At 44.3% G+C, this 27,950-nt stretch overlaps 1 protein-coding gene across 1 annotated transcript in view; it reads right to left on the bottom strand.

The window, feature by feature from the left end:
* ARSB (arylsulfatase B) overlaps positions 1-27,950 on the bottom strand; it is a 119,200-nt gene that overhangs the window by 83,348 nt on the left and 7,902 nt on the right. Inside the window, exon 4 of the mRNA XM_033929516.1 lies at positions 10,798-11,005. Coding sequence (XP_033785407.1) covers positions 10,798-11,005 — 208 coding nt within the window. The remainder of the gene's footprint in view (positions 1-10,797; positions 11,006-27,950) is intronic.

The following is a 27,950-nucleotide window of genomic DNA, read 5'->3' on the forward strand; positions in this document are numbered from 1 at the left end:
TTCAATTAGCTTTTAGAGGCCAAATACTCCTTCTTCAGGTCAGTACAGTATACTGTTGTTACGGTATCCTGTCCTGACCTGAGGAAGGGGGTTTAGTCCAATAAAAACATTGCCTTATTTCCATTTCTTCTCTCTCCCTTCCATGCAACATCTGCCTTCTCTATGTCCCTTCCATCCACTGTCCGCCCTCTCTATCTCTTCCATATGACATCTTCCCTCTTTCTATGGCTCTTCCATAAACTGTCTATCCTGTGCCCCTTCTCCCTTTGTACATGATTCATTTCAGCTTCACCCCCTCTCCATTTTTCTCTCTCTGTTTCTACCCCCTCCCCTATGCTCTGGCATCACTCTTCCCCTTTCCTTCCTTCCTTGCCACTCCACCCCACGGTCTGACATCTCTATCGGCTTCCCTTCCCTCCCCCATGCCCTGGTATCTCTCTCCTCTCCTTCAATCTATCCCTCACCCTCCATGTTCTGGCATCTCTGTCTCCTTCCTTTCCCTCCCTAATGCCCTAGCATCTCTCCCTCTCCCTCCATCTGGTATCTCCTTTCCTTCCTTCCTTCCTTTCCCTCTCTTCCCCATGGTCTGGCATCTTTCTTGCCTCTCCTTTCTCTTCCCTGGTCTTCCTTCTCTCTCCCTCCCTCTCTCCAATTAGGTGCAGCATTTCTCTCTCCCTCCCCTCTCTCCTTACCTCTCTCTCTCTCTTTGTCCCCTCCCCTCCTCCAGCAACCCAGCCTTCACAACTCACCATTTTTGCTGACTTCAGTCCTTTCTCTCTACTGGGTCCCGCCCTTCCCTGGTCTTCCTTCTCTCTCCCTCCCTCTCTCCAATTAGGTGCAGCATTTCTCTCCCCCTCCCCTCTCTCCTTACCTCTCTCTCTCTCTCTTTGTCCCCTCCCCTTCCCCGGCAGCACAGCCTTCACAACTCACCATTTTTGCTGACTTCAGACCATCCTCTCTACTGGGTCCCGCCTACTTCCCATTTCCATGAAAACAGGAAAGGAGGCCTGACACAAGCAGAGCAGAGAATTGTGAATACTGCCACTACTGGAAGAAGTTCACGATGCTGGCCCTCAGAGCACCCACCTCTGAGGCGGACTGCCCCCACCCCCACTCCCTTGGTACACCACTATCTGCAGCTAATGGGGCTTGAGGCATCCTCAGGCATTACCTCAGGCATTACCTTGAGGCATCCACAGACATTACCTCTACCTAAAGGACCAGAATTCCAAGGACACTTATCCTCAGTTCCCAGAAACAAAACAGAGGAAAGGACTAGAGAAGGGGATCTTTGAGAGCATTAGGATTAAAAAGGGAGACGAAGGGAAGGCTGGTCACAGTCTTTGGAGCACATCTCCTCCTCCATGCCTTCAGTGGGCTAGGGGGTCATTATGATACCTCCAGATGATAGCCATCCAGTCGGTATCTTACTGCTGCTACTGAGGCTGGTGAGACAGCTGTAGTGTCAGCTGGTGCAGGAGTCTGCTCCTCTTCTTCCACTACTGAGGAAGAAATGCTAGTGTCAATATAAAGATGCATGTGGGAGGATACAGTGCAGAGGCTGCATCAAAAGGGACTGTGTGCCAGACTTTGAAAGAAGCAATCATAAAACCTAAGGTATGGCAGCACACTTAAGGAAGGGTTGTGAGAGAAAGATGGTTTGAGGAAAGTAGAGCTCCCTCATCCATGGGGCCATTTTCCAGACGTCCCTCCAAAGACACAGAAGTCCAAATGTATGCACATAAAAGTGTGCCTACTCTATGAGGGGAAACAGCCTGGGTAGCAGCACTACAAGGAATTGGTCCCCTTGTAGTAAATCGTAGTACACATCAGAGCAAGTTAATTCCATACATGGGTTAAATTTATACAGATCTATAGTATAATGGTCAAATTCCCTTCACTCCCTCTTTCAAAGACTCCATGGATAGGCTTAGAATATGAAGCATAACCCATAGGCAGAAACACCAACATGGAATTCAGACACTCAACACATGGACAGCTGGAATGTAGACACACAACCAGAACATGAGAATAGGAGCACAAGCAAAAGAAGAAGGTATTACTCATGTTTCTTTGTTCTTCTCTATCTCCTGACCTTTCAGCTGCTTCTATTACAGACATCATAATAAAGACTCCTGCAATCTGGGCTGGACTGGCCAAAAATATGAGGGAAAAAATAACAAACATGCACTGGATATGTCAACTTACAAGCCTGAATGTAGCATTATAAGGCTTGTAAGTTGACGTATCCGGTGCATTTGTTAGTTTTTCTTATAAAGGTATCTTAAGCACCAGATTTACCCATAGCATATCCCATTTGTTTTTTGGGTGTCCAAAAATATGAGGGCACAACCATCCAATGAAAAAAACATAAGGGATGGGGACATAGCTCTTCCTGTAGATGGAAAGGCACAGATCATAAGGACATAAGAATAGCTTTACTAGGTCAGACCAATAGTCCATCTAGCCCAGTATCCTGTCTTCAGGGTGGGCAATTCAAATCACAAGTAACTGGCAATATAAAACAATTTTAGCAATAGGTTACAGATCACTAATAGCATATCAACAATTTCATGTTTTGAATTCTTTCAGTACCCTGGGATTTATACCATCCGGTCCAGTTGATTTATCACTTTTTAACTTGCCAATGTGTTTTAGCATGTCTTCTAGGTTCACTGAGATTTCTTTCAATTCCTTCACATAATCACCCTTGAAAACCATTTCTGGTTTAGGTAAATCTCTAACATTTTCTTCCATAAAGACTGATGCAAAGAATTCATTCAGTCTCTCTGCTATCGCCTTAGCCTCCCTGAGTGCCCCTTTTGCTCCTTGATAAGAATATAAGAAAATATGACTCGATTACTGACTTCATCAGGCAACTGCACTGGCTACCTATCCCATCACAAATAACCTTCAAAACTGCATGCATCATTCACCGTATACTTTACGGAAACTCCGCGGCTCCTCTCATCCAACTCTTCTCCAAGGCTTGGTCTACTTCCCGCAGAACCCTCAACAGAATACTTCTAAATCTCCCTTCCACAAAAAATCTGCATTACAAACGTGTTTTCCACTCCATGCTCACCTTTCTAGGCGTAAAAACTTGGAATGACCTTACTGAAATGACCAGAACGGAACCTAACTACACCATATTCAGGAAGAAACTGAAAACTCATCTATTTGACACTTAATCACCTGTATCCTGTATCCTCTCCCTACCCCCTCCTACCCTCCTCTTCTCCCACCCCTCCTCCCCCTTCTCTTTCCTCGCCCCCCTCTTTAAGTTGCCTTGAGCCTACCAAGGTATGAGCGACGCAGAAATAGAAGATTAGATTAGATAAGTACATAAGAATTGCCGCTGAAGGGTCAGACCAGTGGTCCATTGTGCCCAGCAGTCCGCTCATGTAGTGGCCCTTAGGTCAAAGACCAGTGCCCAATATTCCCATGGATTCCCCCACAAGTTTTCTGTTTCTGATGTACCTAAAAAAAATGTGTTACTATGAGTTTTTGCCTCTTTAGCAAGTTTCTTTTCACATCCTTTTTTAGCTTTCTTTTATCAGAGCTTTGCATCTGATTTCTTATTTGCTTTATTTGGATCTTTTTTTCCATTCTTTAAAGGATGTTTTTTGGCTCTTAAAGCTCTTTTACTTCACCTTTTAGCCATGTCGGCTCTCTCGTTTTCTCTTCTTTCCATCTTTGTTAATACCTGGAATACATCTGATCTGGGCTTCCACGATGCTATTTTTAAATAACATTCACACCATTCCAAAACCCTTTCTGGCCCTGACATTCATATCCCCTAATTGCTATGTGCAAAAATTCATAACTACTATAAGATATCAGCCTTTTCATGAACTTAGATGAAATTATTATTTTGAATACTTGAGAAAAGTAGTAAATTACTGTAGCAATTTTACACTGCCATCATTCAACACAGTAGTAATACTGCATAACCCAAAGTCTTTTCCTTTCTTCATTCATCATTTTGTCTGCTCTAATCCCTGAAGTGTCACTTCCTTCTTCCCCTCTTTATTGCTATTCAATCAACTTTCCAGTCATGGCTTTACCATTTCTGCATTTTATTCACGTAATGGTCTGGTAGACATCCATATGCAATTGTCATTTTGAGTCTACTCTCCTGTACACATTGTGAACTATAATGACGGCATTGTAAATCTCTTGATTTGTGATACAAAAAGTAATAGTTTAAGCAGACTCTGTTGGCATTAACCTACTGTATAATGATTCTCAAACAGCAACTCTGTCTCCTTGTCCCTGAATAAGAAAAAGAAACCATCAGGCTAATACGAGTATTTAAAATAAGTCATGTTTCTTCACTAGCTGTAGATGAATGTATAACTTTACTATCCATAGATTCAACTAGCTACAGAATCTGGATGGGTGGCGTTGACAATCCTGCCATGCTCCTCGATACGGAGGCAGCCCCACAGGGTGGTCAGCTTACACAAGAGTTCAAGCGTATTTCAGAGTATTGCTCACTGAAGGCATGCACCAAAAATGATTCTTTCAAAGAAAAAAACAACTTTCGCCTTTATTTCTCCAACATAAAGAAACACTCAGGCAACTGCCTGGTATACTACAGTCAATGTCTCACTCTTGACTACAGTTCTCCACAAACAAGGAAAATATTTCAGGCAAAACAAAAATCCATACATCTCAGGATACTTCCTGGTCACAGTGATATCCTTGCCAATTAGTTTAGTACAGTTCCACAAGAGCAGGTCGACTGCCACACCCTATTAGAGCACCTGGGCTTAACAGCTTCAGTCCTGTTTTCCCTTCATCGTGTCCTCTCTCTCTCTTCCAATAACAGGAAATGAACCTGTGCCCTAAAATTCCAGCACACTAAAGTTCACAAATCCTGCCTTAAACTAAACTAAACCTTAAGTTTATATACCGCATCCTCTCCATAATTATAGAGCTCGGCACGGTTTACAAGAGCTTAATATAAGGAAGGAACAGCATAATGGGGTTGGAGGTAGAGAGTTGCGCGGGGACAGAAATCCCACCCGTCCCCACCCATCCCCGCCAAAATCCCACCCGTCCCCATGAGGAATCCCACCTGTCCCCACCTGTCTCCGCGAGGAATCCCTCCGTTCTCACAAGGAATTCTCTCCGTCCCCACCTGTCCCCGCGAGGAATCCCCTCCGTCCCCGCCCGTCCCTATAAATTTCAGGAGCCTCTAATGTAAATATAAAATATAAATACTCAGCTGATGAATACCCCCAAGCTGTCAGCTGAGGACTTCCTTTGCAGTTGGCCGGGGGTCCCTTTTGCCAAGCTTGGCAGGCAGCAGTAGCGTCCCTGAGTCACAGATGCTGGCACCTCAGTGGCTCATGGATGCTTCTAGTGACTGCTGTGCTTGGTGGAGGGGAGTTCTGGCCGTCTCTAGAGGAGGTCCTCTGCTGGTGGTGCTTGGGGATCCCCACCAGTCACAGCAAGGGTCAGCAAGTACTTCAACACCAAAGACATCTGCTATATACATTTCCCAAAGCTAACATATTTTAGTCAATAAATTCAGTTTTTTACCTTTGTTGTCTGGAGACTTATTTTTCCATCAAGTTGGAAACCAGTTTCTTTATTCCACTTTCCCATCTTCTGTAAATTCTTCTGTTGCTGTCCATTGGTTCTTCCTACCATGGTCCAGCATTTATCCCTTTCTCATCTTTCGTGCCTGCCCACCAGCCCCATGCCCAACATTTCTCCTTCTATCACCCCTCTCCAGCACCATGCCACATCTCTCCCTCCATTCCCTTCACCACTATGTCCAACATTCCTCCCTCTTGCATCCATTTCAATCTGTCCCACTGTTCCCTTTCCACCACAATATTTCTCCCTCTCATCTGTACCTCACTCCCTCCCTATGACCAAAAATTTTCCTTTCTTCCATTCCCGTGTACACAACCATCTCTTTCCCTCCCTTCCTCTCTCCCAAGTCCATGCCATCTGTGTCCAAAAACGCACTCCCTCCCCCATCTCAACATCTCTTTCCCTCCCATCTTCCATCCTCTTTCCCAAGTTCATGCCTTGTGTCCAAAAACGCACTCTCTCCCCCACCTCAGCATCTCTTTCCCTCCCTTCCTCCATCCTCTTTCCCAAGTTCATGCCTTGTGTCCAAAACGCACTCCCTCCCCCACCTCTTTCCCTCCCTTCCTCCATCCTCTCTCTCAAGTTCATGCCTTGTGCCAAAAAAGCACTCCCTCCCCCCTTTTGTGTTCTGCCTCCCAGCCCTCATCTGCAAGCAAATTACTACCAAAATGGAGCTCGAGCCCCGAGGCTCGTCTTCTATTTCCTGCCTGCACTGCCTGCCTCCCAGCACACATAGCCGACCGGAAGTCTTCCCCGATGTCAGCGCTGACATTGGAAGGAGGGAGGGCTTTGCTTAAGCCCTCCCTCCGACGTCAGCACTGATATCGTGGAAGACTTCCAGTCGGCTGTGTGTTGCAGAAGAGCAGGTAGGAAAAAGAAGACAAGCCTCGCAGCTCGAGTTGCATCGAACCCCGCAGGATCCCCGCGACCCTAGGAGGCATCCCCACGGGATCCCCGCGACCCTAGGGGGCATCCCCACGGGATCCCCATGACCCTAGGGGGCATCCCCAAGGGATCCCCGTGACCCAAAGGGGGGACCCACGGGATTCCCGTCGTCCCCATTCCCGTGCAGCTCTCTAGTTGGAGGTTGAGTATAGAAGGGAAGAGAGCATTACATTTTTGTGACTAGCCTAGTTCCAACTCTAGAGAGCTGACTGCGGAAGAATTACCAAAATCACTTTTTCAAATTTTGCTTTTCAAAAGCAACCCACAAAAATTTCATCGAATTCCCTAAAACAATTTCAAACCCCTAAATGTGACTTGTGCTGGCACCCACAGCATCAAGAAGGAAAAACACAGTCAACAAAACAATCCCAAACAAACAGGGTTTGGTGAGGCCTTCTCAGCTCTGCCTCACAACTAACTTTACTGGTACTCTAGCTCTGAAGCTACTCCTGTAACTTCCAAACAATCTGTCTGCTCTGTCTGCTGCAGCAATGTTCGGTTAGTGCTAGGGTGGTGCATGGGCGGAGCTAGAACTTAACTGGTCATCTGCAATATTGAGTCCGCTAACCAATTAAGTAATCACATAAAGTTAGGACAGCAAGAAAGCTGTCCTAACTTTATATGCAGGGCTAACCTGGTACCGCTCTGAATACTGGCCAATGCCTGGTTAACTTCTGGGAGTCTGCATTTACCCAGATATTCAATGCTAAAGCTTGCATATGACCTGGCATTGAATATCTGAGCTTAGTTCAGCCCACAACTGTCAGCAATTTAAAAACCCCAAACTGCCACAGGCTATTTCCCTCTTAGTTTAGGCCTGCCAAATAGCACAGTCACTGCACTATATGAATATTCAGTGCTGTACCTATATAGACTGAGGTACTGAATATCTGGATTAAGGTAACACCAGATGAAGGAGTAGCCTAATGGTTCAATTCCCACTATATTTCCTTGTGATTCTGGACAAGTCATATAACCCTCCATTGCCCAGATGTATATAAAATGTAAATAGCTTTGATTGTAACCACAGAGAGTATGAAGTCCCAGCCCATCACTGTGCTCGTATTAAATTAAATCAGTGACCAAAATTGGCCTCCTTGTTTTGAGACAATCTGACATTATTAAAGGATTAAAGGTACTTTACTGTTTTATGAATTGTAACAAAATATACAGGGTCAATTTACAATCACCTGCATTATAGGTACGTAGAGACCTTGCAACCAGTGTTCAAAGGGAACACTAGCTATGTACAGTGTGTGCCTTTGCTGTATACTGTATATGTGCAATGTTTCATATTTGTATATCTGAGTCATGTGGAATGAACTGGGACCTTGTATTTCTGTGCTTCTCAGTGATTATCCTATATAAGCACCTGTGCTATTCTCAGTGCTTGAAACTAATTGTGCCATCTGCCTCTGGGTATGCTGGGAGGAGCAGAATTCTAGCTGATCTCAGAGGAGAAGGCAGAAGGGTTTGGCATCCTGGGATGCACTGGGGAGGGGCCTACTTAAGGCTCTGATTGTCCCAAGTTGTTTAAGGTCCCTTTGCCGGGAGGAAGGTGTCGGGGAGAGCATTGCTTGGCAGCAGGAGAGAGTGAGCATCTCTCCCGCTGCCAAGGGGTGTCGGGAGGTTGCTTATCGGCGGCAAAATTTTCTGACAGCTTTGAGCTTTCAAGCCTGATCAGAAAGTAAGGCAACGACAGCTCAGACCTGTCAGCAAATTTTGGCTGCAAATGTGGCACAACGAGGTTAGGGAATCACTCAGCGATGATAGAGAATTGCTCAGAGTGCTCATTTTAATATTAATGACCTCGTTGTACTATGTTTGCATGGCAGTACCAGAGACTGCTAGAAAACTCAGAAAATACCACGGTAAGCTGTTTTAATAATCCGCCACTAAAATACATGTACACTAAACCAGCTAGAACCGGTTTAGTGAGTACGTTAATGGCAGATTTTAGCTTTGAGAGCTCGAACACGCCACATTGAGACAACACACAGTTGTTTATGCCTGAAGGGCTGTATCTACAAGAGATTCCTTGATAGAACACTGTCATTCCAAGCTGGCAAATGGAACAAATGTCTAACCACCCTCATTTCTAACACACCTTCCTACCAAGCCTTCAGGAAATCCATTAAAACCTACCTCTTTGACAAATTTCTCCGACTCCTCCCTGCCTTGTTATTCTCTGATATACTTATTGCATGTCCAACTACTCTACCAATGTAATTGACAATAGTCTCTGTCTGTGTACAATATTCGCTGTCTGTGTACCGTCTCTTCCTCTGTAAACCGCTCTGAACTGCTTCTAGTATTGCGGTATACAAAATAAAGTAATTATTATTATTATCATTATTATTAATAAACATAGAAAGCCATAGGGCTAGATTCACTAAAGACAGCAATCATCGCTAAACCTGTTTTCACTGGTTTAGCAACGATCGCTTTACCCACCCGATTCACTAAACCCGATTCAATGCCACCATGCAAATTAGTAAAACCCCATGCAAAATAGCCAAGCGATTGATTCACTAACATTTGCTTGGCTATTTTGAATCAGGTTTTACTATCCTAAAACCTGATTGCTGAAGACCTGTTGGTAACTGTGTTACCGACAGGTCTACCGTTTTTTTGACAGGTCTGTCTGTTTTTTTTATTCATTTTTTTTCCATGGCACAGATATTTTGTATGTGTTACACATGCAAAATATCTGCCCTATTAAAAAAAATGAATAAAAGACAGGCAGATCTCCACCCCCCTCCCCCCACAACTTACAAATGGCAGGAGGGATGCCCACTCTCTCCTTCCACCGGACAGCAGCGGATGCCCCCTCCCCCTCTCCGTACCTTTACGTTGAGAGCAAGAAGGGTGCTCAGTCCCTCCTGCTCCTCCGGCCTCCTGTAACACAATTCAGGCCTTTGGCCCCGTCCCGGTGCTTCATGTGATGCATGGAGAGGGCCCTAAGGCCCTGATTGGCTCAGGCGCCTCGGGCTCCTCCCTTGGGAGGGGCCTAAGGCACCCTAGCCAATCAGGGACTTCCTCAGGGAAGCATTGTCAGCATTTTTCTGTGCTGTTCCAAGCACAGGAGACGAGAGACTGGCAGAATCTCAATGAGTAGATGAGGTGATAGTGCAGGGAGGATGGTTTTAGATTTGTTAGCAACTGGGCAACATACCGGGGAAGGGGGAGCCTATTCCTCAAAGACAGGCTCCACCTTAACCAGGGTAAAACCTGGTTTTACCCTGGTATTGTGCAAACATTATGGATTTATTAGTCATATCATGTTTATTCAGACACTTATTCAAAAGACTAAGAAATCACTTCTAAATATTCAAGTGTCTGAAGGTGCATCATTCCCTTCAAGAGTCTTAAAAAGCACTCCATTCATTGCAAAGATTTTAAATATCTGTAGGACCCAGTGGTGGTAGGCACTAACGCATGCTTACTGCCACCTAAAAACAGTGCTAGTAGGCTGTGCTCAGGAGCCATGCACTAACTCAGTGGCTTAGTAAGAGGGGGCGGTCCGCCCCGGGCTCCATCTTTTTAGAGGGGGAGTTTGGAGAGGAGGATGGATGCTGGCACCCCCACCAAGACGGAGCCCGGGGCGGACCGCCCCCCTCTTACTAAGCCACTGAGTTAGTGCATGGTTCCTGAGCACAACCTACTAGCACTGTTTTTAGGTGGCAGTAAGCATGCGTTAGTGTCTACCACCACTGGGCCCTACAGATATTTAAAATCTTTGCAATGAATGGAGTGCTTTTTAAGACTCTTGAAGGAATGATGCACCTTCAGACACTTGAATATTTAGAAGTGATTTATTAGTCTTTTGAATAAGTGTCTGAATAAGCCTGATATGACTAATAAATCCATAACGTTTGCACAATACAAGTGAGATTTGATTTACACAGGCAAGTGATACACATATCCTTTGCCAGCAACTGATAAATCGGCAGTGTGGATAAATGTTGATACCTCTTTTATCCACTGGAGGGAGTCCAGTGGATGTAAAAGAATATACTGTATTTTACAATTCTGTGGATTTTTCATTTGTTTTATTCTAAAAAGCATTCTAGCAAATCTGTGCACTTTCTTAGTTGCATCCAAACTATCATTTTTAAATATATGAGATGGCATCTCTTGATTTTTTCAGAAAGGATTTAATTTGATATTGGTAACTCTAGAATTTATCCTGTATCCTAATTAAAAGCAGTTGTTAATGTCAATATACTGAAATTTCTGTACCTGTGGAAAAGATTAGAACTGTGTTCTTCCACAATCTATTCATTTTCAGAGCTGCAGTAATATTTCCCACTGCTTCATCCAAGAGAGACACCATTGCGGCATAGCTGCGTCTTTTCTGATCTTCAATGAATTTGTATGGTTCCTTATATTTATCAGGAACTTGGAGAGGAGCATGGACAGACTGATAGGCCAGGTAAAGAAAGAGAGGCTGGAAAAAAGAATATGAAAATGGGATATAAAGGTGAGCAGAAAATGGTTGCCAAAAAATTATTCTATTCTGTTCTTTTCCATTCAAGCATTTTTAATCTGCCATCTGGCCATTAGGATTCAAAATGAAACTTAAAAAGATTTGCAATTGAGGAAAAATCATATCTTTACAATTATAAAATTATACAGTTTCTGAAAAAGAGAACAAATAAGTTTTTAAGGGGTCCTTTTACTAAGGTGCACTAAATGAGCAGCTATCTATGGGCAGTATGGCACATACACATACCAATTCGTTAACATGTGCTAAATTCATTAGCACACCTTAATAAGACTTTTTGGAAAACTAGAGAGTAGAGCAATCCCCTAATTTTAAACTAGAATATCATTCTATATTTTAACTCCTTGATACTGAAAAGAGCCTTCTAATGAAAGATTAGGTTCTTCCCTTGTCAATCTTCTTTCCAGTAGACAGACACTCCATTCCTGTACCTGTAGGAATTTTCATTCCTGTTCTTGTAGGAAGTTTCATTAGCATTCTTTTGTTCTGCCACCCATCCTTCTGGGCTGTTCTTCAATTCATAACAAAGCAAATGGTCAGTCCTGGAAAGAAAATAGAATAGAGAGGGGTATGGGGACACTCCCCAAGAAACACGTCTATTCTGCTCATATCATTAAACACATAACAGATAAACAAACTTAACCATTTGCAATACATAACAGGGTGAAAAACAAACAAGTCACCAAATTGAGCACAACCTGCACTAAGAGTGTGGGAGATGTTATAGATACCCCCTAGCTTCTTCAACATTGCAGTCATGTCCTCTATCCTTGTCAAGGTTGGACAAAGGAAAGAACAAGATTTATGGGCAGTATGGGCAGTTTGGTCTTTTTACGTTAGAGGCAGTCCCCGGGTTAAGAACGAGTTAGGTTTTTAAAGCTGTTCTTAAGTCAGATTTGTATATAACTTAGAACTTGTAGATTTTAAGATTCTTGCTGCTTACCTCTGCTCCCAGCTGACAAAATAGCCAACTGTCTCTACCAGTGTTCCCTCTAAGGTACAGCATGCACAATCACACACTGTTCTTAATGTGGTCATGCATCATTCTTGAATAAGCTGTAGGAGCAGTTTAGGAGTCTATGCCACTGGAACTAATGCTCAGTGAAATCAAATGAAGCCACAACCGCGTTCTTAAGTATAACTCATACTTAAGTCGGGTGTCTGTAATTCGGGGACTGCCTGTAAAGGCGGACGTTTTCCAATATAGATTGAAGAAATGATCATACAGATCATCTTGAAATGGTTGCTTTCAAGACTGGTTGATCCTTACGCAGCCCCTGCCAATACGAACAGATGATCCAATAATTGAGGTAATCGCTACCAAAATACTGTCTTGATGGTGAAGTCAATCAGGGAAGCTTGCTCCAGAGGTTTATAGAGTGCTCTGGCCAGAACCTGGAGGACCAGATTGGAAACCTTTCATGACCAGATAAGTTCTGTCGTTAAAAGCTGTTTTCACAAACTCCAGCTCATCCATTCTTTAACCTCAATCCTCAAAACTGATGCTATCACAACCCTTATTCACTCACTGGTCATTTCCCATTTAGATTATTGGAACTTCCTCTATAATGGAATCACCCAAAAAGAATTATGTCGTCTGCAGCTCATTCAAAATACGACAATTAAACTCACCTTTAAAGTAGGAAAATATGATCACACTATGTATGTTAATGCGCACAGCCTGGGTAATAAAATTCTAGAATTAGAAACTGAGATAACTAATGCCGATCTTGACGTGATAGCGATATCCGAAACCTGGTTCACGGAATCGCACGGGTGGGATATGGTTATACCAGGGTACAACCTACTTCGTTGCGTCCGAGTGGGTAAATTGGGAGGAGGAGTAGCGCTATACACTAAAGAAAGCATCAAAACCACCAGAATCACAGATGTAAGATACACCGGGGAATCCCTCTGGGTGAATCTGGCCAGAGGGAATGAAAAATGCCTATACCTTGGTGTGATATATAGACCTCCCAGGCAACAGGAGGACAAAGACATGGAATTAATCGAGGACATAGAAAATATCACACTGCGCGGGGACTCTGTAATGCTAGGAGACTTCAACATGCCAGATGCAGATTGGGACACACTCTCCACGACTACGGGTAGCAGCAAAAGAATATTGAACTCCATAAAGGCCGCACGTCTCAAGCAATTGGTATTGGAACCCACCAGGGACAAGGCGTTACTAGACCTAGTTCTCACCAACGGAGATAGCGTCACGGAAGTCTCAGTAGGAGAAACACTGGCCTCCAGCGACCATAATATGGTATGGCTCAACCTCAAGAAAGGATTCCCGAAAACAAACACCACAACAAGGGTTCTCAACTTTAGAGGCACAGACTTCAACCGCATGGGAGATTTCGTCCATGAGGAGCTACATAAACAAGCAAAAACTGATAATGTGGAGGATATGTGGTCGTCTCTGAAGTCCATACTACACGAAGCAACAGACCGATACATAAAGACTGTAAGTAAACGCAGGAGAAACAAAAGACCCCAATGGTTCAGTAAAGAAATTTCAGACCTAGTTAAACAGAAAAAAGACGCATTTATCGCCTACAAACATTTAGGCAGAGAGGGGGCAAAAGAGGACTATCTAGACATATCCAAAGCTGTCAAAACAGCAGTCAGAGAGGCCAAACTCCGAATGGAGGAAGAGCTAGCACGGAAAATTAAGAAAGGGGATAAATCTTTCTTCAGCTATATTAGCGACAGAAAAAGAAACAAAGATGGGATAGTACGCCTGAAGCAATCGGACGGTAACTTTGCAGAATCAGACTCTAAGAAGGCAGAATTACTAAACCAATACTTCTGTTCAGTGTTCACCCGCGAAGCGCCGGGAGCTGGTCCACAGCTGCAGACGGGAGATAACCGGAAAGACCTGTTTCAAGATTTTGAATTTATGCCCAGTAGTGTCTACAACGAACTATCAAGACTCAAAGTAAACAAAGCCATGGGACCAGATAACCTACACCCCAGAATGCTCAGGGAGTTAAGGGAAGTCCTGGCAGAACCATTATCTGTTCTTTTCAATCTTTCCCTAAACATAGGAAGGGTCCCCTTGGACTGGAAAACCGCCAACGTAATCCCACTCCACAAGAAGGGCTGCAGGACAGAGACAGCAAACTACAGACCAGTGAGTCTCACATCTATAGTGTGTAAACTGATGGAAACACTGATCAAACAGAATATTGACACAATCCTAGATGAAGAAAAACTGCATGATCCACACCAACACGGGTTCACCCGGGGCAGATCCTGCCAATCTAATCTGATTAGCTTTTTTGACTGGGTTACTAGACAACTGGACGCCGGAGAGTCACTGGACGTGGTATATTTGGACTTCAGTAAAGCATTTGATAGCGTCCCTCATCGAAGATTATTGAACAAGCTGAAATCGATAGGATTAGGAAACACTCTAACTACATGGATTGGGGATTGGCTGAGCGGTAGACTTCAGAAGGTGGTAGTGAATGGTACCCCATCCGAAGCATCGGATGTTATCAGTGGAGTGCCGCAGGGATCGGTCCTGGGCCCGATTCTATTCAACTTATTCATAAGAGATATGACGCAAGGACTTAGAGGAAGGGTATCACTGTTCGACGACGACGCCAAACTTTGCAAAATAGTAGGCAGATGCTTATTACCTGATAATATGACACACAACCTACTGCTACTGGAACAATGGTCAAATACTTGGCAGCTAGGCTTCAATGCTAAAAAATGCAAGGTAATGCACCTGGGCAAAAGAAACCCGCGTAGAACTTATGTACTAAATGGTGAGACCTTGATCAGGACCACGGCGGAACGCGATCTAGGGGTGATCATTAGCGAGGACATGAAGGTTGCCAATCAAGTGGAGAAGGCTTCCTCCAGGGCAAGACAAATGATGGGGTGTATCCGCAGAAGTTTCGTCAGCAGGAGACCTGAAGTTATGATGCCGTTGTACAGAGCCATGGTGAGGCCCCTCTTGGAGTACTGTGTTCAGTTTTGGAGACCACACTACCGAAAGGACGTACTGAGGATCGAGTCGGTTCAGCGAACGGCCACCAGGATAGTCATGGGGCTCAAGGATCTCACGTATGAAGAAAGACTAAAGAAATTGCGGCTGGACTCACTTGAGGAAAGAAGAGAACGGGGAGATATGATTGAAACGTATAAGTACATCACGGGACGCATTGAGTCAGAAGATGATATCTTCTGGCTCATAGGACCCTCAACCACCAGAGGGCACCCGCTGAAAATCAGGGGAGGGAAGTTTCATGGCGACTCCAGGAAGTACTTCTTCACCGAAAGAGTGGTGGATCATTGGAACAGACTCCCACTCCAGGTGATAACGGCCAGCAGCGTGACGGATTTTAAGAAAAAATGGGATACTCACGTGGGATCTATAAGGGAGTAAATTTAAGGGGGGGGATACTTGGAATGGGCAGACTTGGTGGGCTATAGCCCTTTTCTGCCGCTTTTTTCTATGTTTCTATGTTTCTAACCCTCTTCTGCGAGAAGCACATTGGCTACCCATAACACATCGTATCACTTACAAAACTTTACTCCTGGTCTTTAAAATCAAACTTTGGTGCCTCCCACCCTTTCTTGACAGACTCATCATCCCCTATTGCTCTCCCCAGACCCTTAGATTGGCTGATCAAAATTTATTAACCATACCTTCTATCAAGCAATTCTACTACATCAGAAATACTAATTTTTCCGTTGTAGCTCCAACTTTATGGAACGTCATGACACCTCAACTTTACCACGAAAATTCACTCGACAAATTTAAGAGTAAACTTAAAAACGTTCTTATTCCAAGACACATACCATAGCGTCTAAATATCTTCTTTTCCAACATCACAGCAGTATATTAAACGAACCGCTTTTAAGAAGCGATCCCTTTTCCTAGTGTTCTATTCCACCCCCCCCTCTTCACCTAATTAATTTATTTTAATGATGTAATTATTAACTTTCCTCCCTCTTCATCCTCAGCTCATGTTCGTATTTGTAATTTGTCTATTTAATGTTTACAATTTTTCCCCCTCTTACCCCCCTTTTAAAATTCATTGTAACATTATTTTTAGCTTTGTAAACTGGCCAGGTGCATATCGATGGTCGATATATCAAAATTTAATTAAACTTGAAACTTCTGGTTTAAATCTTTATTCATTTTCTTATGTTACAACAAGTGTTTTAAATAAATTCATTAGAAATTTGAATATACACACTTGATTAATTCACATATTAAATTTGAATTTAACATTTCTTTAAAAATTCATTATATAAATTTATAATAATATGTCATAAATCTAAATTTATATAATTCTTATTGAATATAATAATTTCCCATCCCTCCCTCCCTTCCAATCAATAATACATACAATCATTTTTATTATAAATTCATTCAAATATTGATATATTATGTAGTATAAAATCCCACCCCAATCCCTTCTATTCAATTATCTTATCTTGGGAAAAGTTAATCATTCATTACAGTATTCTGTTAACGGTCCCCAGATTTTTTGAAATTTACTCACATTGCCTTTTTGTGTTGCAATAGTTAGTTCCATTTTGTATATATGGCATACAGAATTCCACCAAAAATTGTAATTTAACATATCATGTTTTTTCCAGTTATATGTTATTTGTTGTATTGCTATTCCAGTTAAAATAAAAAGGAGTTTATTATTACTTGATGAAATTTGGCTTCTTGCTCTCATTGTTGTTCCAAATAATATAGTATCATATGACAAGGCTACTGGATTTTCTAACATCCTATTAATTTGAGGCCAGATTGATTTCCAGAATGATAAAATAAATGGACAAAAGAATAAAAGGTGATCTAATGTCCCTATTTCAACATGACAATGCCAGCATCTATTAGACTTAGAGCTATCTATTCTATGTAAACGTGTAGGGGTCCATAAAGCTCTATGTAGAAGAAAAAACCAAGTTTGTCTCATAGATGCTGACATTGTACATTTTAACCTCCAAGACCAAAGTCGTGGCCAATGAGATGCATTAATTTGATGCTTTATCTCAATGCTCCAAATGTCTCTAAGTCCATTTTTTTTTAAATTTACATATCCAGATATTAATTTATACCACTGTGCGGCTTCATGACCTATTGAATTTATCTGGAAACATAAGAATTCTAAAGTATGATAATTAATAAGATTCTTCCATTCAGGGAACCCTACCTGAATGGCTTGCTTCAATTGCAACCATTTAAAATATTGTGATTTATTAAGATCGAATTTACGTTGCAATTGTGAAAACTCAAGCAATTTATCATTTTGTATTACATCATCTAAAATACGAATACCTGCTGTCATCCAATGTTTCCAGATAATTTTAAAACCGCCAATCTTGATCTTGGGGTTTAACCAAATCGTTTGAGTTGTTGATTTACTTATTGGAATAGGAGTTAGATTACTTATATATCTTAGAGTATACGGATAAGCCAGGATTATTCAGCAGCTCTCACCGAACGTAGAAAAGCCTTCTACCCACTGTGTGCCAAGCTGGAGGAAAACAAGCATCGTTTTCAATTTATATACCCAGCGGTCTTGAAGATTCATCATGAGGGCTCCTGGCACGTGTTCACCGAGGCCTTGGCAGCCGCAGACTATATAAACAAGACTGTACAACTAACATCAGAACCGACATAGGAACGGACGGAGTGGCAACGCTTCCTGTACCAGACGGTGGTTCCAGCAATCGTAATGTTGAATAATACAGACTAGATGAAAGTTTGACATGATGGGGGCACAATTGTTACACTGTTTGCGGGGGTAGGGGTGGGGTCTTGTGAGGCGCCATTTTCGGACCCTCCACATATTCCTTCGGGGATATGGATTTTGGACATTCTGGGGGTAAGGGGGGGAGGGAGCAGATGTGTGGGGAACAGCCTATTGAAATGTTATTGGGGAAGTGGTACATTCATTTCTGCCTGTTTACCAGATACTACAGGGACATTATCATTCACCTAGGTGAGGCTGGGCGCCTGGGTGTAGAATACTCGCAGCTGGATGGATCAAGCTGTTGGTGTTTTGACCCTGGGTGATCACTCTCTCCGTATTCTGTCATGGAATGTGTCGGGGATTTCATCACCAATTAAGCGTACAAAGCTCTTGAGACAGATAAAGCACCATAGGGCTGATCTGGCGTGCCTCCAGGAGACCAAATTGACCCGGGAAGAACATCAAAAATTGCAAAGGGGCTGGGTGGGTTCAGTCTATTCGGCTTCTACCTCCGGGAAAAGAGCAGGGATATGTCTGCTGATACGTAAGGGTCTACACTGCTCTGTAACGTTACTTTCTGAGGATCCTGAGGGTAGATATTTACTTATAAAGATTTCAATGCAGGGTACGGACTTCCGGCTGCTGATTGTATATGGACCAAACACGTACTCTCAAATATTTTTTGATAAATTAGTATCCCTGGGCTTGCAGGACCCCTCACTGCCTTTGATAATAGCTGGGGACCTTAACCAGGTACTGGACACCTCTTTAGATCGTTCCGGCTCCCAATCATCGACGGTGCCAAATTTAAACAAGGGTATTCCCTTTCTTTGCCAATCACTAGGTTTGGTGGACCCGTGGAGACTGCTTCACCCAACAGAGCGAGACTATACCCATCAATCGCGAGTACATGGTTCATATTCACGCATAGACTATGTACTGGTCTCAGAGTCTTGGTTTGTCAGAGTCTCTGCAGCTACTATAGGCCCAATGGAGGTGTCAGACCACTGTCCCATTTGGATAGACTTGGGTTGGGGACAACCACCTCTAGGAACCCGCCGGTGGAGATTCCCATCCTACCTTCATGAGGACCCGGACTTTGGGGCCTACCTCCGAGCACGCTGGGAAGACTTCTTACTGACTAATGCACAACATCGCACAGAACCATGTTTATTTTGGGAAACCGCGAAATCGGTCCTCAGGGGAGACATCATAGCTTACATTGCGGCAAGAAATAAACGCATAGCAGCTAGTATTATAAGCTTGGAAGGAAAATGCTCAGCCTTGAAGGCGGAGTTTCTGAGTTCCCCTACTAATGCACTGAGGGACGAACTCCATGTAGCCCAAGTAGCTCTCAATACACTAATACATGACCGTACTAAACGCTCTATCATCTACCGTAAATATAAATTTCATAGGTATGGAAACAAACCGGGCCGGATGCTTGCCTCTTTAACAAAGAATTGGCAAGACTCCAGATATATTCCAAAAGTTAGACATGGTCCCAATACTTATCACACCTCACCGACGGACATTGCGGACACGTTCTACCAGCACTTATCGAAATTTTATGCGACACCCAGACCATACTCAGGCCCCGATGTACTAGACTACATAACTGATGCTGGCCTGCCCTGCTTCACTGAACATCAACGAGAAGCTCTGAACAGACCATTGCAGGGCCAAGAGATCCAGAGAGCCATTAAGACCTTGCGTTCCTGCACAGCCCCGGGCCCAGACGGGTTCTCGGCGGAATTCTATAAAATGCTGTCACCTCAGCTCTGTGAATCACTGATGTCTTACTACGAGGAGGTGTCGGACACTGGAGCTTTCCCGGCTTATGCTAACTCGGCCACCATTACATTGATCCCTAAACCGAATAAATCCAGGGAGGAGGTTGACTCCTATAGGCCTATATCCCTGCTTAATGTGGACATAAAAATCCTATCCCGATTATTGGCAAATCGACTGACTCCGCTTCTCTCACATATCATATCCTCGGCACAGGTAGGCTTTGTTCAGGGTCGCCATTCTGTCCTCAACGTACGACGTACTCTTTTAGCAATGGCTAGGACGCAGGAATCGCGCGTTGGGGGCATTTTGGTGAGCCTGGATGCGGCCAAAGCATTCGATCAGGTCCTCTGGCCCTACTTGTTTTCAGTTCTTGAATATGTAGGTATAGGCGGACATTTTCTAGCAGCATTGCGAGCACTGTACACAACCCCCACGGCATCCATATTGGTAAATGGAGTCTTCACACCGTCCTTTGAGGTGGGCAGGGGGGCACGCCAGGGTTGCCCTTTGTCGCCATTACTATTTATACTATACCTTGAACCTCTCCTTAGAACGATTCAAAGAGACGACATCTTAGTTGGATTAAAAGAAGGAGCATCCCAATTGCGAGTATTAGCATTTGCTGACGACATCTTGCTGACCCTGGCGTGCCCCCAGCAATCCCTGCCTAGAGCTCTTGAATTATTGGACGAGTTCCATATATTCTCCGGCCTAATCCTAAACAAGCAGAAGTCCCTAGTCATGCCCTTACAAGACGAAGTCCGAATCTCCTGGCAGGGGCCCTTTCAATTGGAATGGGCATCAAAGTCCTTGCGTTATCTGGGGATATGGATCCCGCAAGACCTAACTCAATTATACAAGCTTAATGTACTCCCCCGGCTCCAGCAAACGGGACAAAGATTACGAGCCTGGCGCTCTTACCCTTTATCTCTATTGGGTCGAATAGCTCTATACAACATGATGATTATTCCCCAATGGTTGTATTTGCTTCAGACACTACCCTTATTGTTACAACAACGTCACCTCTGCACCCTTCACAGATCACTAAATGCGTATTTGTGGGGAGGCAGACGTGCACGTATACCCCTCCGTACACTTTTCTTACCTGCATCCCAGGGAGGTCTCGGACTATTACATCTAGGGAGAATGAATATGGCATGCCAACTCCGACATATTAATGATTGGCTCTGTAGGACCTCTCATTTTTCAGTGGCTGAGATCGAATGCCTTGCATTTAACCCCTTTCATTGCAGCTATTTACTGCATACTACCACATTACCGGTGCGTACACAACATTATGGGGAGTTATTACTAGTTCCGTTGAGGAAAACCTGGAAGAAACTATGTAAACAATTGCACATCAGACCGGATGTGACACCATATTTGCCAATACATGGCAATGCTGCTTTTGCTCCTGGAATAGGTCTGGGGGCCCCCTCTAGGTGGGCCCAGGGAGGGGTGTTTTATCTGTCTCAGGTATTAAACGCGGATGGAACCCTGCACTCATTCCAGCAATTGATAGAGGCACATACTTTAACTGCTAATGATTGGTTGAGTTATGGACAACTATTGTACTATGTGAACTCCTTACCCAGATTGGCCTTATCGGACACTGTTCAAGACACATTATCTGAAGCCCTCTGCTTAACAACGCAAGATCCCACCCCGCTTAGTGTTTATCATCGTTACCTGCAGGGGTTGGCGGGGGAACTTGATTATAGAACTCTGGCCGAATCCTGGTCCTTGGACTTACAAACCACAATTACTGAATCCATGCTACAGAGGAGCTTTAAATTGGGAAAAGGTATCCTGGTGGCAGCCACCGAACGGGAACGGTACTATAAATTTTTGGTTCGCGCTTACATGGCGCCCATTAGAGCCTACCAAGCCCGCATCAGCACTTCAGCTAGATGCCCTAGATGTGCGGCGGTCGGAGCAACCCTTGGACACATGTTCTGGTTATGCCCTGGTATTCAAGCCTACTGGCGGCGCATAGGGCTCATCATACAGTCACTATGGAACTGCTCCTGGACACAGACGTCGACTTTCCTCTTCACATTGAAATTCTCACTGGACCCAATTAGGCCTGGAGTAAAGGCATTTGTCCAAAGGGCGATCTTGGTGGGCATAAAGACCATTTTGCAATGCTGGTTGTCACCTCAGACGCCCACAGTCTCACATTGGCGGACCCAGATGATTTATTGGGCTGGTTATGAAAGACAAGATGTTCTGGACATGCATTCCAAAAAAGGGGTGCTATTTCTCCATTGTTGGAGACCATTTTGTTCCACTTTGTCTCCTGTAGCGAAAGCTCGATTGTTGGAGTGAATACACACAGGCATGTATGATATGGGCTGTTCCCTTTGGGGGGGTGGGGGGGTGGGTGGGAAGGGGTGGGTATGTTTCTTCTGTATTGCTTTATGTATGACTTGTATTTAATGTCGGTTGATCATTGACGATAATAAAAAACAAATTTAAACATATATCTTAGAGTTTTCCAGGTATCCATAAATATTTTATGTTCTTTATATAACCTTGGCATTTTGATACTAATTACATGACTAAGACGCAAGGGAAACATCAATCTCCATTCTAACCAGAACCAGTCTGGAATATTATCAGTGGGCTCTGGGAGGATCCAATACATACCTTGACGTAGTATATAGGCTTGATGGTACCTATAAAAATTTGGAAAATTTACCCCGCCCTCCTCAATTGGCTTTTGCAATGTCACTAAAGCAATTCTGGGATTTTTACCAAGCCAAATAAATTTTGTCAAATACCACATTCAGATAAAGAATACAAAATATCTGCATATGCAGATGATTTACTATTATATTTGAGGAATCCAGAATCTACCATTCCACATTTACTCGAGTTGATTGAGAAATTTGGAAAGTTCTCAGGATATAAAATAAATTGGAATAAATCAGAAGTCCTTCCATTAAATATATATTGTACAAAAGGATTATTCGATAAATTTTCTTTTGTATGGAAGGAAGATGCTATAAAATATCTGGGAATTTGGATTACAAAAACAGTGGATGAAACAATGAAAAATAATGAAAAATGCATATTACATAAGGTGACAGAAATGTGTGAGCAATGGAATCCTTTGCATTTATCTTGGTGGGGAAGAGTACAAACTGTAAAAATGATGATTTTGCCTGTAGTGTGCTACCAAATGGGGATGATACCAATTTTTTTTCAAGAATCTTTTTATAAAAACTTGAAACTTCAAACTTCAAAAACCTGTCCACATCTGGATGTGCGGGTATGGTGCTCTTATTAATCCTAAGCCCAAAACAGGAGAGCCCCGCAATCTGAACTTTCAGGGAGTCTCTAGGCCTTTTTCTAGACCTACCTGCAGGACGGTGAGTACCACAGAGATCGGTGCTGAGCTTGGGTCCTCACTCCTCTGAGTGTACCAAGTTTGGACGCACTTCCATCCTTTCACATAAGCTGCTAAAATCGCCCTCTTCCTACATCTTAGAAGGGTGGCATCCACTCCATCCAAATAGCCTTTACGCACTAGTAACGTGCACTCAAGAGCCATGCCATAAGACCAGTGCATTCTGGATCCTTCAGAGTAATCGGACCCTGTGTGAGCAGCCAGGGATAACATGGAAGTTTGAGATTTTGATTCCTTTGTAGACAGACCAGGGCTGCATAACACGGTCGCCTCGGCCAGTCTGGCGCTACCAGAATCACCGGCCCCTGGTGTGCCATGACCCTGCGCAGAGGCCACAGAGGAAAGGCATACAGAAGACCTGTCTTTGGCCAGGGTTGCACCAGGGCATCCAGGCCTTCACTTCTTGGCTCACATCTTCAACTGAAGAACCAAACCGCCTTCCTGTTGGCTGCTGATGCTATCAGATCGAATGCTGGACACCCCCACCAATTCACAATGCAAGTGAAGGCTTCCTGAGATAGTGACCACTCCCCATTATCCAGGGTCTTCCGGCTGAGGAAGTCCGCTTGCACACTGTCCATTCCTGCTATGTATGCTGCTGACAGCGCTAGAAGATGAGCCTACGCCCCTCAAAACAGTATCTGGACTTCCAAGCATAGAGTAGCACTCTTGGTGCCCCTCCTGGTGATTGACAAAGGCTACTGCCATTGTATTTTCCAAGAAAACCTGCACACTTTGTTCTGTAGCATACTCCTGAACTCCTGGAATGTCAGGCAGATGGCACAAAGTTTCAAATGGTTGATTGACCACTTCCTCTGGGGTAAGGACCAGCGTCCCTCAACTGGACGTCCATCTCAATGTGCCCCCCAGCCGTATAGACTGGTGCCTATCATCAGAGTCACTCATGAAGAGATGTGGAGGAAACTCCTTTGGTGAGAGACTGGGGTTCCAACCAACAGGTTAGACTGTGATGAGCTTCTGCTGTCCAAGACAGCTGCTGGTGAAGCACATCCTTCTTCAGGCACCATCAGGAAAGGAGCGTATCCTGGAGTGCACCCTTGCCCAGGGGACTATGTCTATAGTTGCAACTATTGATCCCAGAACCTACATATAATGCCAGGCCGTTGGAGCAGAGTCGCTCCGAAACTCCCAGATATGATGCAGAAGCTCTCAGCGGGCTTCTGGGAAGAACACCTTGTTTTCCCAGATACTCCAAGATCTGAGTCATCTCCAGGTGGCTTTTCTAAAAGTTGATTTCCTAGCTCAGCTTCTGCAGCAGTTGAATTACTCGGTGACCTGCTAGTCCGCCCTCAGATTTGGACTGGGCTCTAATTAGCCAATCGTCCAGGTACAGATGGACTTGTGTGCCCTCTCCGTGCAGATGTGCTGCAACCACCACCATTACCTTGGTTAAGGTCCGTGGCACCATGGCCAGTCTGAAGGGCAAGGCCAAAAACTGGAAGTGCTGCTCCAGCACATGGAGCCGTAAGAACTTCCTGTGCTCTGGATAAACAGGAATGTGACAGACAGGCCTCCATCAAATCTAGGGAGGTAAGAAATTCCCTCGTCACCACCAACGCAAACACCAATCACACTGTCTCTATTTGGAAACATGGTATCTTGAGGGCCACATTCAATGATTTGAGGTCTAGAATCATCCTCCAGTCTTATGAGCCTCTCTTGTGCTCTATAAAGCATATCAAGTATTTACCAGAGCCCAAGTCTTCCTCTGGTATGGACTCAATGGCTTCGAGATCCAGCAATCATTGCACTGTTGCTCTGAGTTTGGCTGCTTTTTCTGTCCTCCCAGCCAGAGAGTCTAAAAAAAGGTCCTGGAGGGGACAAAAGAACTCAAGCTTGTACCCCTTCCTTATAATGTTCAGCAATCAGCAATCTGTGGTGATCTCTGCTCACGCTCCCCAATAAGCCTATAACCTCCCTCTGATAAGCAGAGTTTTTGGCTGACAGCTTAGCATCATAACTGCTTCTTTGGAGTTGTGGCGGAGCAGGAGCCTGATGATTGAGGGTGCCTGCCCCCCCCCCCCCTCAACTTTCTGTTTCCTCAGAACTGGCGATATCGTCTGAAGGCCTGAAAATTACCGCAACCTGACTCCTTAAGGGCTGCTGACTGGTAAGGCCCTCGATTTATAATCCTGCATGCTGGTCATAAGATCATCCAGACCTTTCCCAAAGAGTAAATGTCCCTGGAATGGTAATTTACTTAGAGGAGTAATCCCCCACCCACTGTATGATCCATAGTATCCTGCAGGCAGAAAAGGAGTAAGCAGACATTTTGCTCACAATTCTGAATACGTCATACAGAGCATCAGCCACATAATTTACTCCAGACATTAAAAACTGGAGATCTCTACCTACAATAGTCTCTGGATCGTGACACAACTTGCAGTGGCAAGCCCTTGTGATAAAAGACTACGACACATACCTGAGGCTTTCATACCTGAGGCCATGGCCTCAAAGAGCTTTTTGTAAACAAAATCTACCCTGCAGTCCTGGGCATCCTTCAATACTACACCACCCACACTGGGAAGAGATGTATGCTTTGTAACCAATGAATCCACTTTCAGAAAAACAAAAAGCTGGTTAAATTCAGCATCCATTGGATATAGCTTTGCCATAGCCCTCCAATGACCCTTCCAAGACATCCCAATGATCCGTAAGTATTTTATAATGTCTTAATAAGAGGGAAAACAGAAGGTCTGTGCCTTAGTGTTGCTCATATGAGAACACTGTATGGCAGAGAACTATCTATATGGCAGAGTCTCTATCTATAATTCTGTGATCACCTCCATAAGCGCTAAAGACCTAAACAGCCTGCACACAGTTGAGTCCTCGCAAAGATCAGGGGCCTCACCAGATGCAGCCCCTCTAGAGATGAAGACACATCTCCTGCTACAGAGGACCCTGACTGTGAGAGCTTAGGCATTGAAATGGAGTCCTTTTCATATCATTCTCCTCAGACTGAAATCCCCTGTCTTGTGCATGGCACTGTTTCTGGGGAACTGCGCTACTGGGGGAAGGGGGTGGAACCTCCAGCGCCAGCAGGGCTTGGATCCCCGAGGATTTCATGCAGCCCTTGTTAATCGTGTAAGCTTCAAACATCATACTGATGAATTCATAAGAACATGAGCATTGCCTCTGCCGGGTCAGACCAGGGATCCATCGTGCCCAGCAGTCCGCTCCCGCGGCAGCCCCCCAGGTCCATAACCTGTAAGTGATCCTTTACCTTAACCTTTTATTCCCTAATCATTTAATATCCTGTATAGTAACCCTCTATCTATACCCTTCAATCCCCTTCTCCTTCAGGAAATCATCCAATCCCTTTTTGAAACCCAATATCCTACTCAGTCCTACCACCTCCTCTGGAAGCGCATTCCAGGTATCCACCACCCTCTGAGTGAAGAACTTCTTAGCATTTGTTCTGAATCTGTCTCCTTTCAATTTTCCTGAATGCCCTCTTGTTTTTGTTATCCCCGCTAATCTAAAGAATCTGTCCCTATCCACCTTCTCTATGCCTTTCATGATCTTATAAGTCTCTATCATGTCCTCTCTAAGTCTCTGCTTTTCCAGGGAAAAGAGCCCCAGCTTCTCTAGCCTTTCAGCATATGAAAGGTTTTCCATGCCTTTTATCATCCTTGTTGCTCTTCTCTGGACCCTCTCGAGTATCGCCATATCCTTCTTAAGGTATGGCGACCAGTATTGGACACAGTACTCCAGATGCGGGTGCACCATCATCCGATACAGTGGCAGGATAACTTCCTTTGTTCTGGTTGTGATGCTTTTTTTGATAATACCCAACATTCTGTTCGCCTGCTTTGAGGCTGCTGCGCATTGTGCCGCCGGCTTCATTGTTATATCCACCAATACCCCCAAGTCCTTTTCTAGGTTGCCTTCCCCCTGTACCATCCCTCCCATCATATAGCTATACATCAGGTTCCCTTTCCCTATGTGCAAGACTTTACATTTCTCTACATTGAAGCTCATCTGCCATTTTTTTTGCCCACTCACTCAGTTTGTTCAGGTTTCTTTGTAGTTATTTACATTCCTCAACAGTTCTAACCCTACTGGAGAGTTTTGTGTCGTCCGAGAATTTTATAACTTCGCACTTCATCCCTGTTTCCAGGTCATTAATGAATATATTGAATAGCAGCGGTCCCAGTACTGACCCCTGTGGGACACCACTCGTGACCCCTTTCCAGTCAGAGTAGTGTCCCTTTACCCGTACCCTCTGTTTCCTGTCAGCCAGCCAATTTTTGATCCATCTGTGCACGTCCCCTTCCACCCCGTGGCTTCACAGTTTCCTTAGTAGTCGCTCATGAGGTACCTTGTTGAAGGCTTTTTGGAAATCCAGATACACGATGTCTATGGGGGTCACCTTTGTCCAACTGTTCGCTTATCCCCTCAAAGAAGTGCAATAGGTTCGTTTGGCATGATCTTCCTTTACAAAAACCATGCTGGCTTGTTCTCATCAGTTTATTTTTTTCTATATGCTCATTGATACTGTCCTTGATCAATGATTCGGCCATCTTCCCTGGAACTGAGGTCAAGCTCACCGGTCTGCAGTTCCCCGGGTCGCCTCTCGATCCTTTTTTGAAGATAGGTGTAATTCAGGGGGAAACTCTTGATCAGGATGTCCAGATGGCCCCACGAATGCTCCCGAACATCTTTCTGGGCTTGATAACCACGTCACGGTTGCGTTTCATTGGGGATGCACTTGAACTGCTTCCCAGCTCAAATCTGGACTTTTTCCATAGCCTTTAGACCATCTGGGCACTAATACTCCCCAAAGGACTAGATGAGTTCAGTGGGAAACTCTTGATCAGGATGTCCAGATGGCCTCACGGATGATCCTGAATGCCTTTCTGGGGTTTGACAGCTGTGTCACGGCTGCATTTCACTGGGGATGCACTTGCATTGCTTCCTG

Source organism: Geotrypetes seraphini, chromosome 1, assembly GCF_902459505.1.
Source record: "Geotrypetes seraphini chromosome 1, aGeoSer1.1, whole genome shotgun sequence".
Classification (NCBI taxonomy): domain Eukaryota; kingdom Metazoa; phylum Chordata; class Amphibia; order Gymnophiona; family Dermophiidae; genus Geotrypetes; species Geotrypetes seraphini.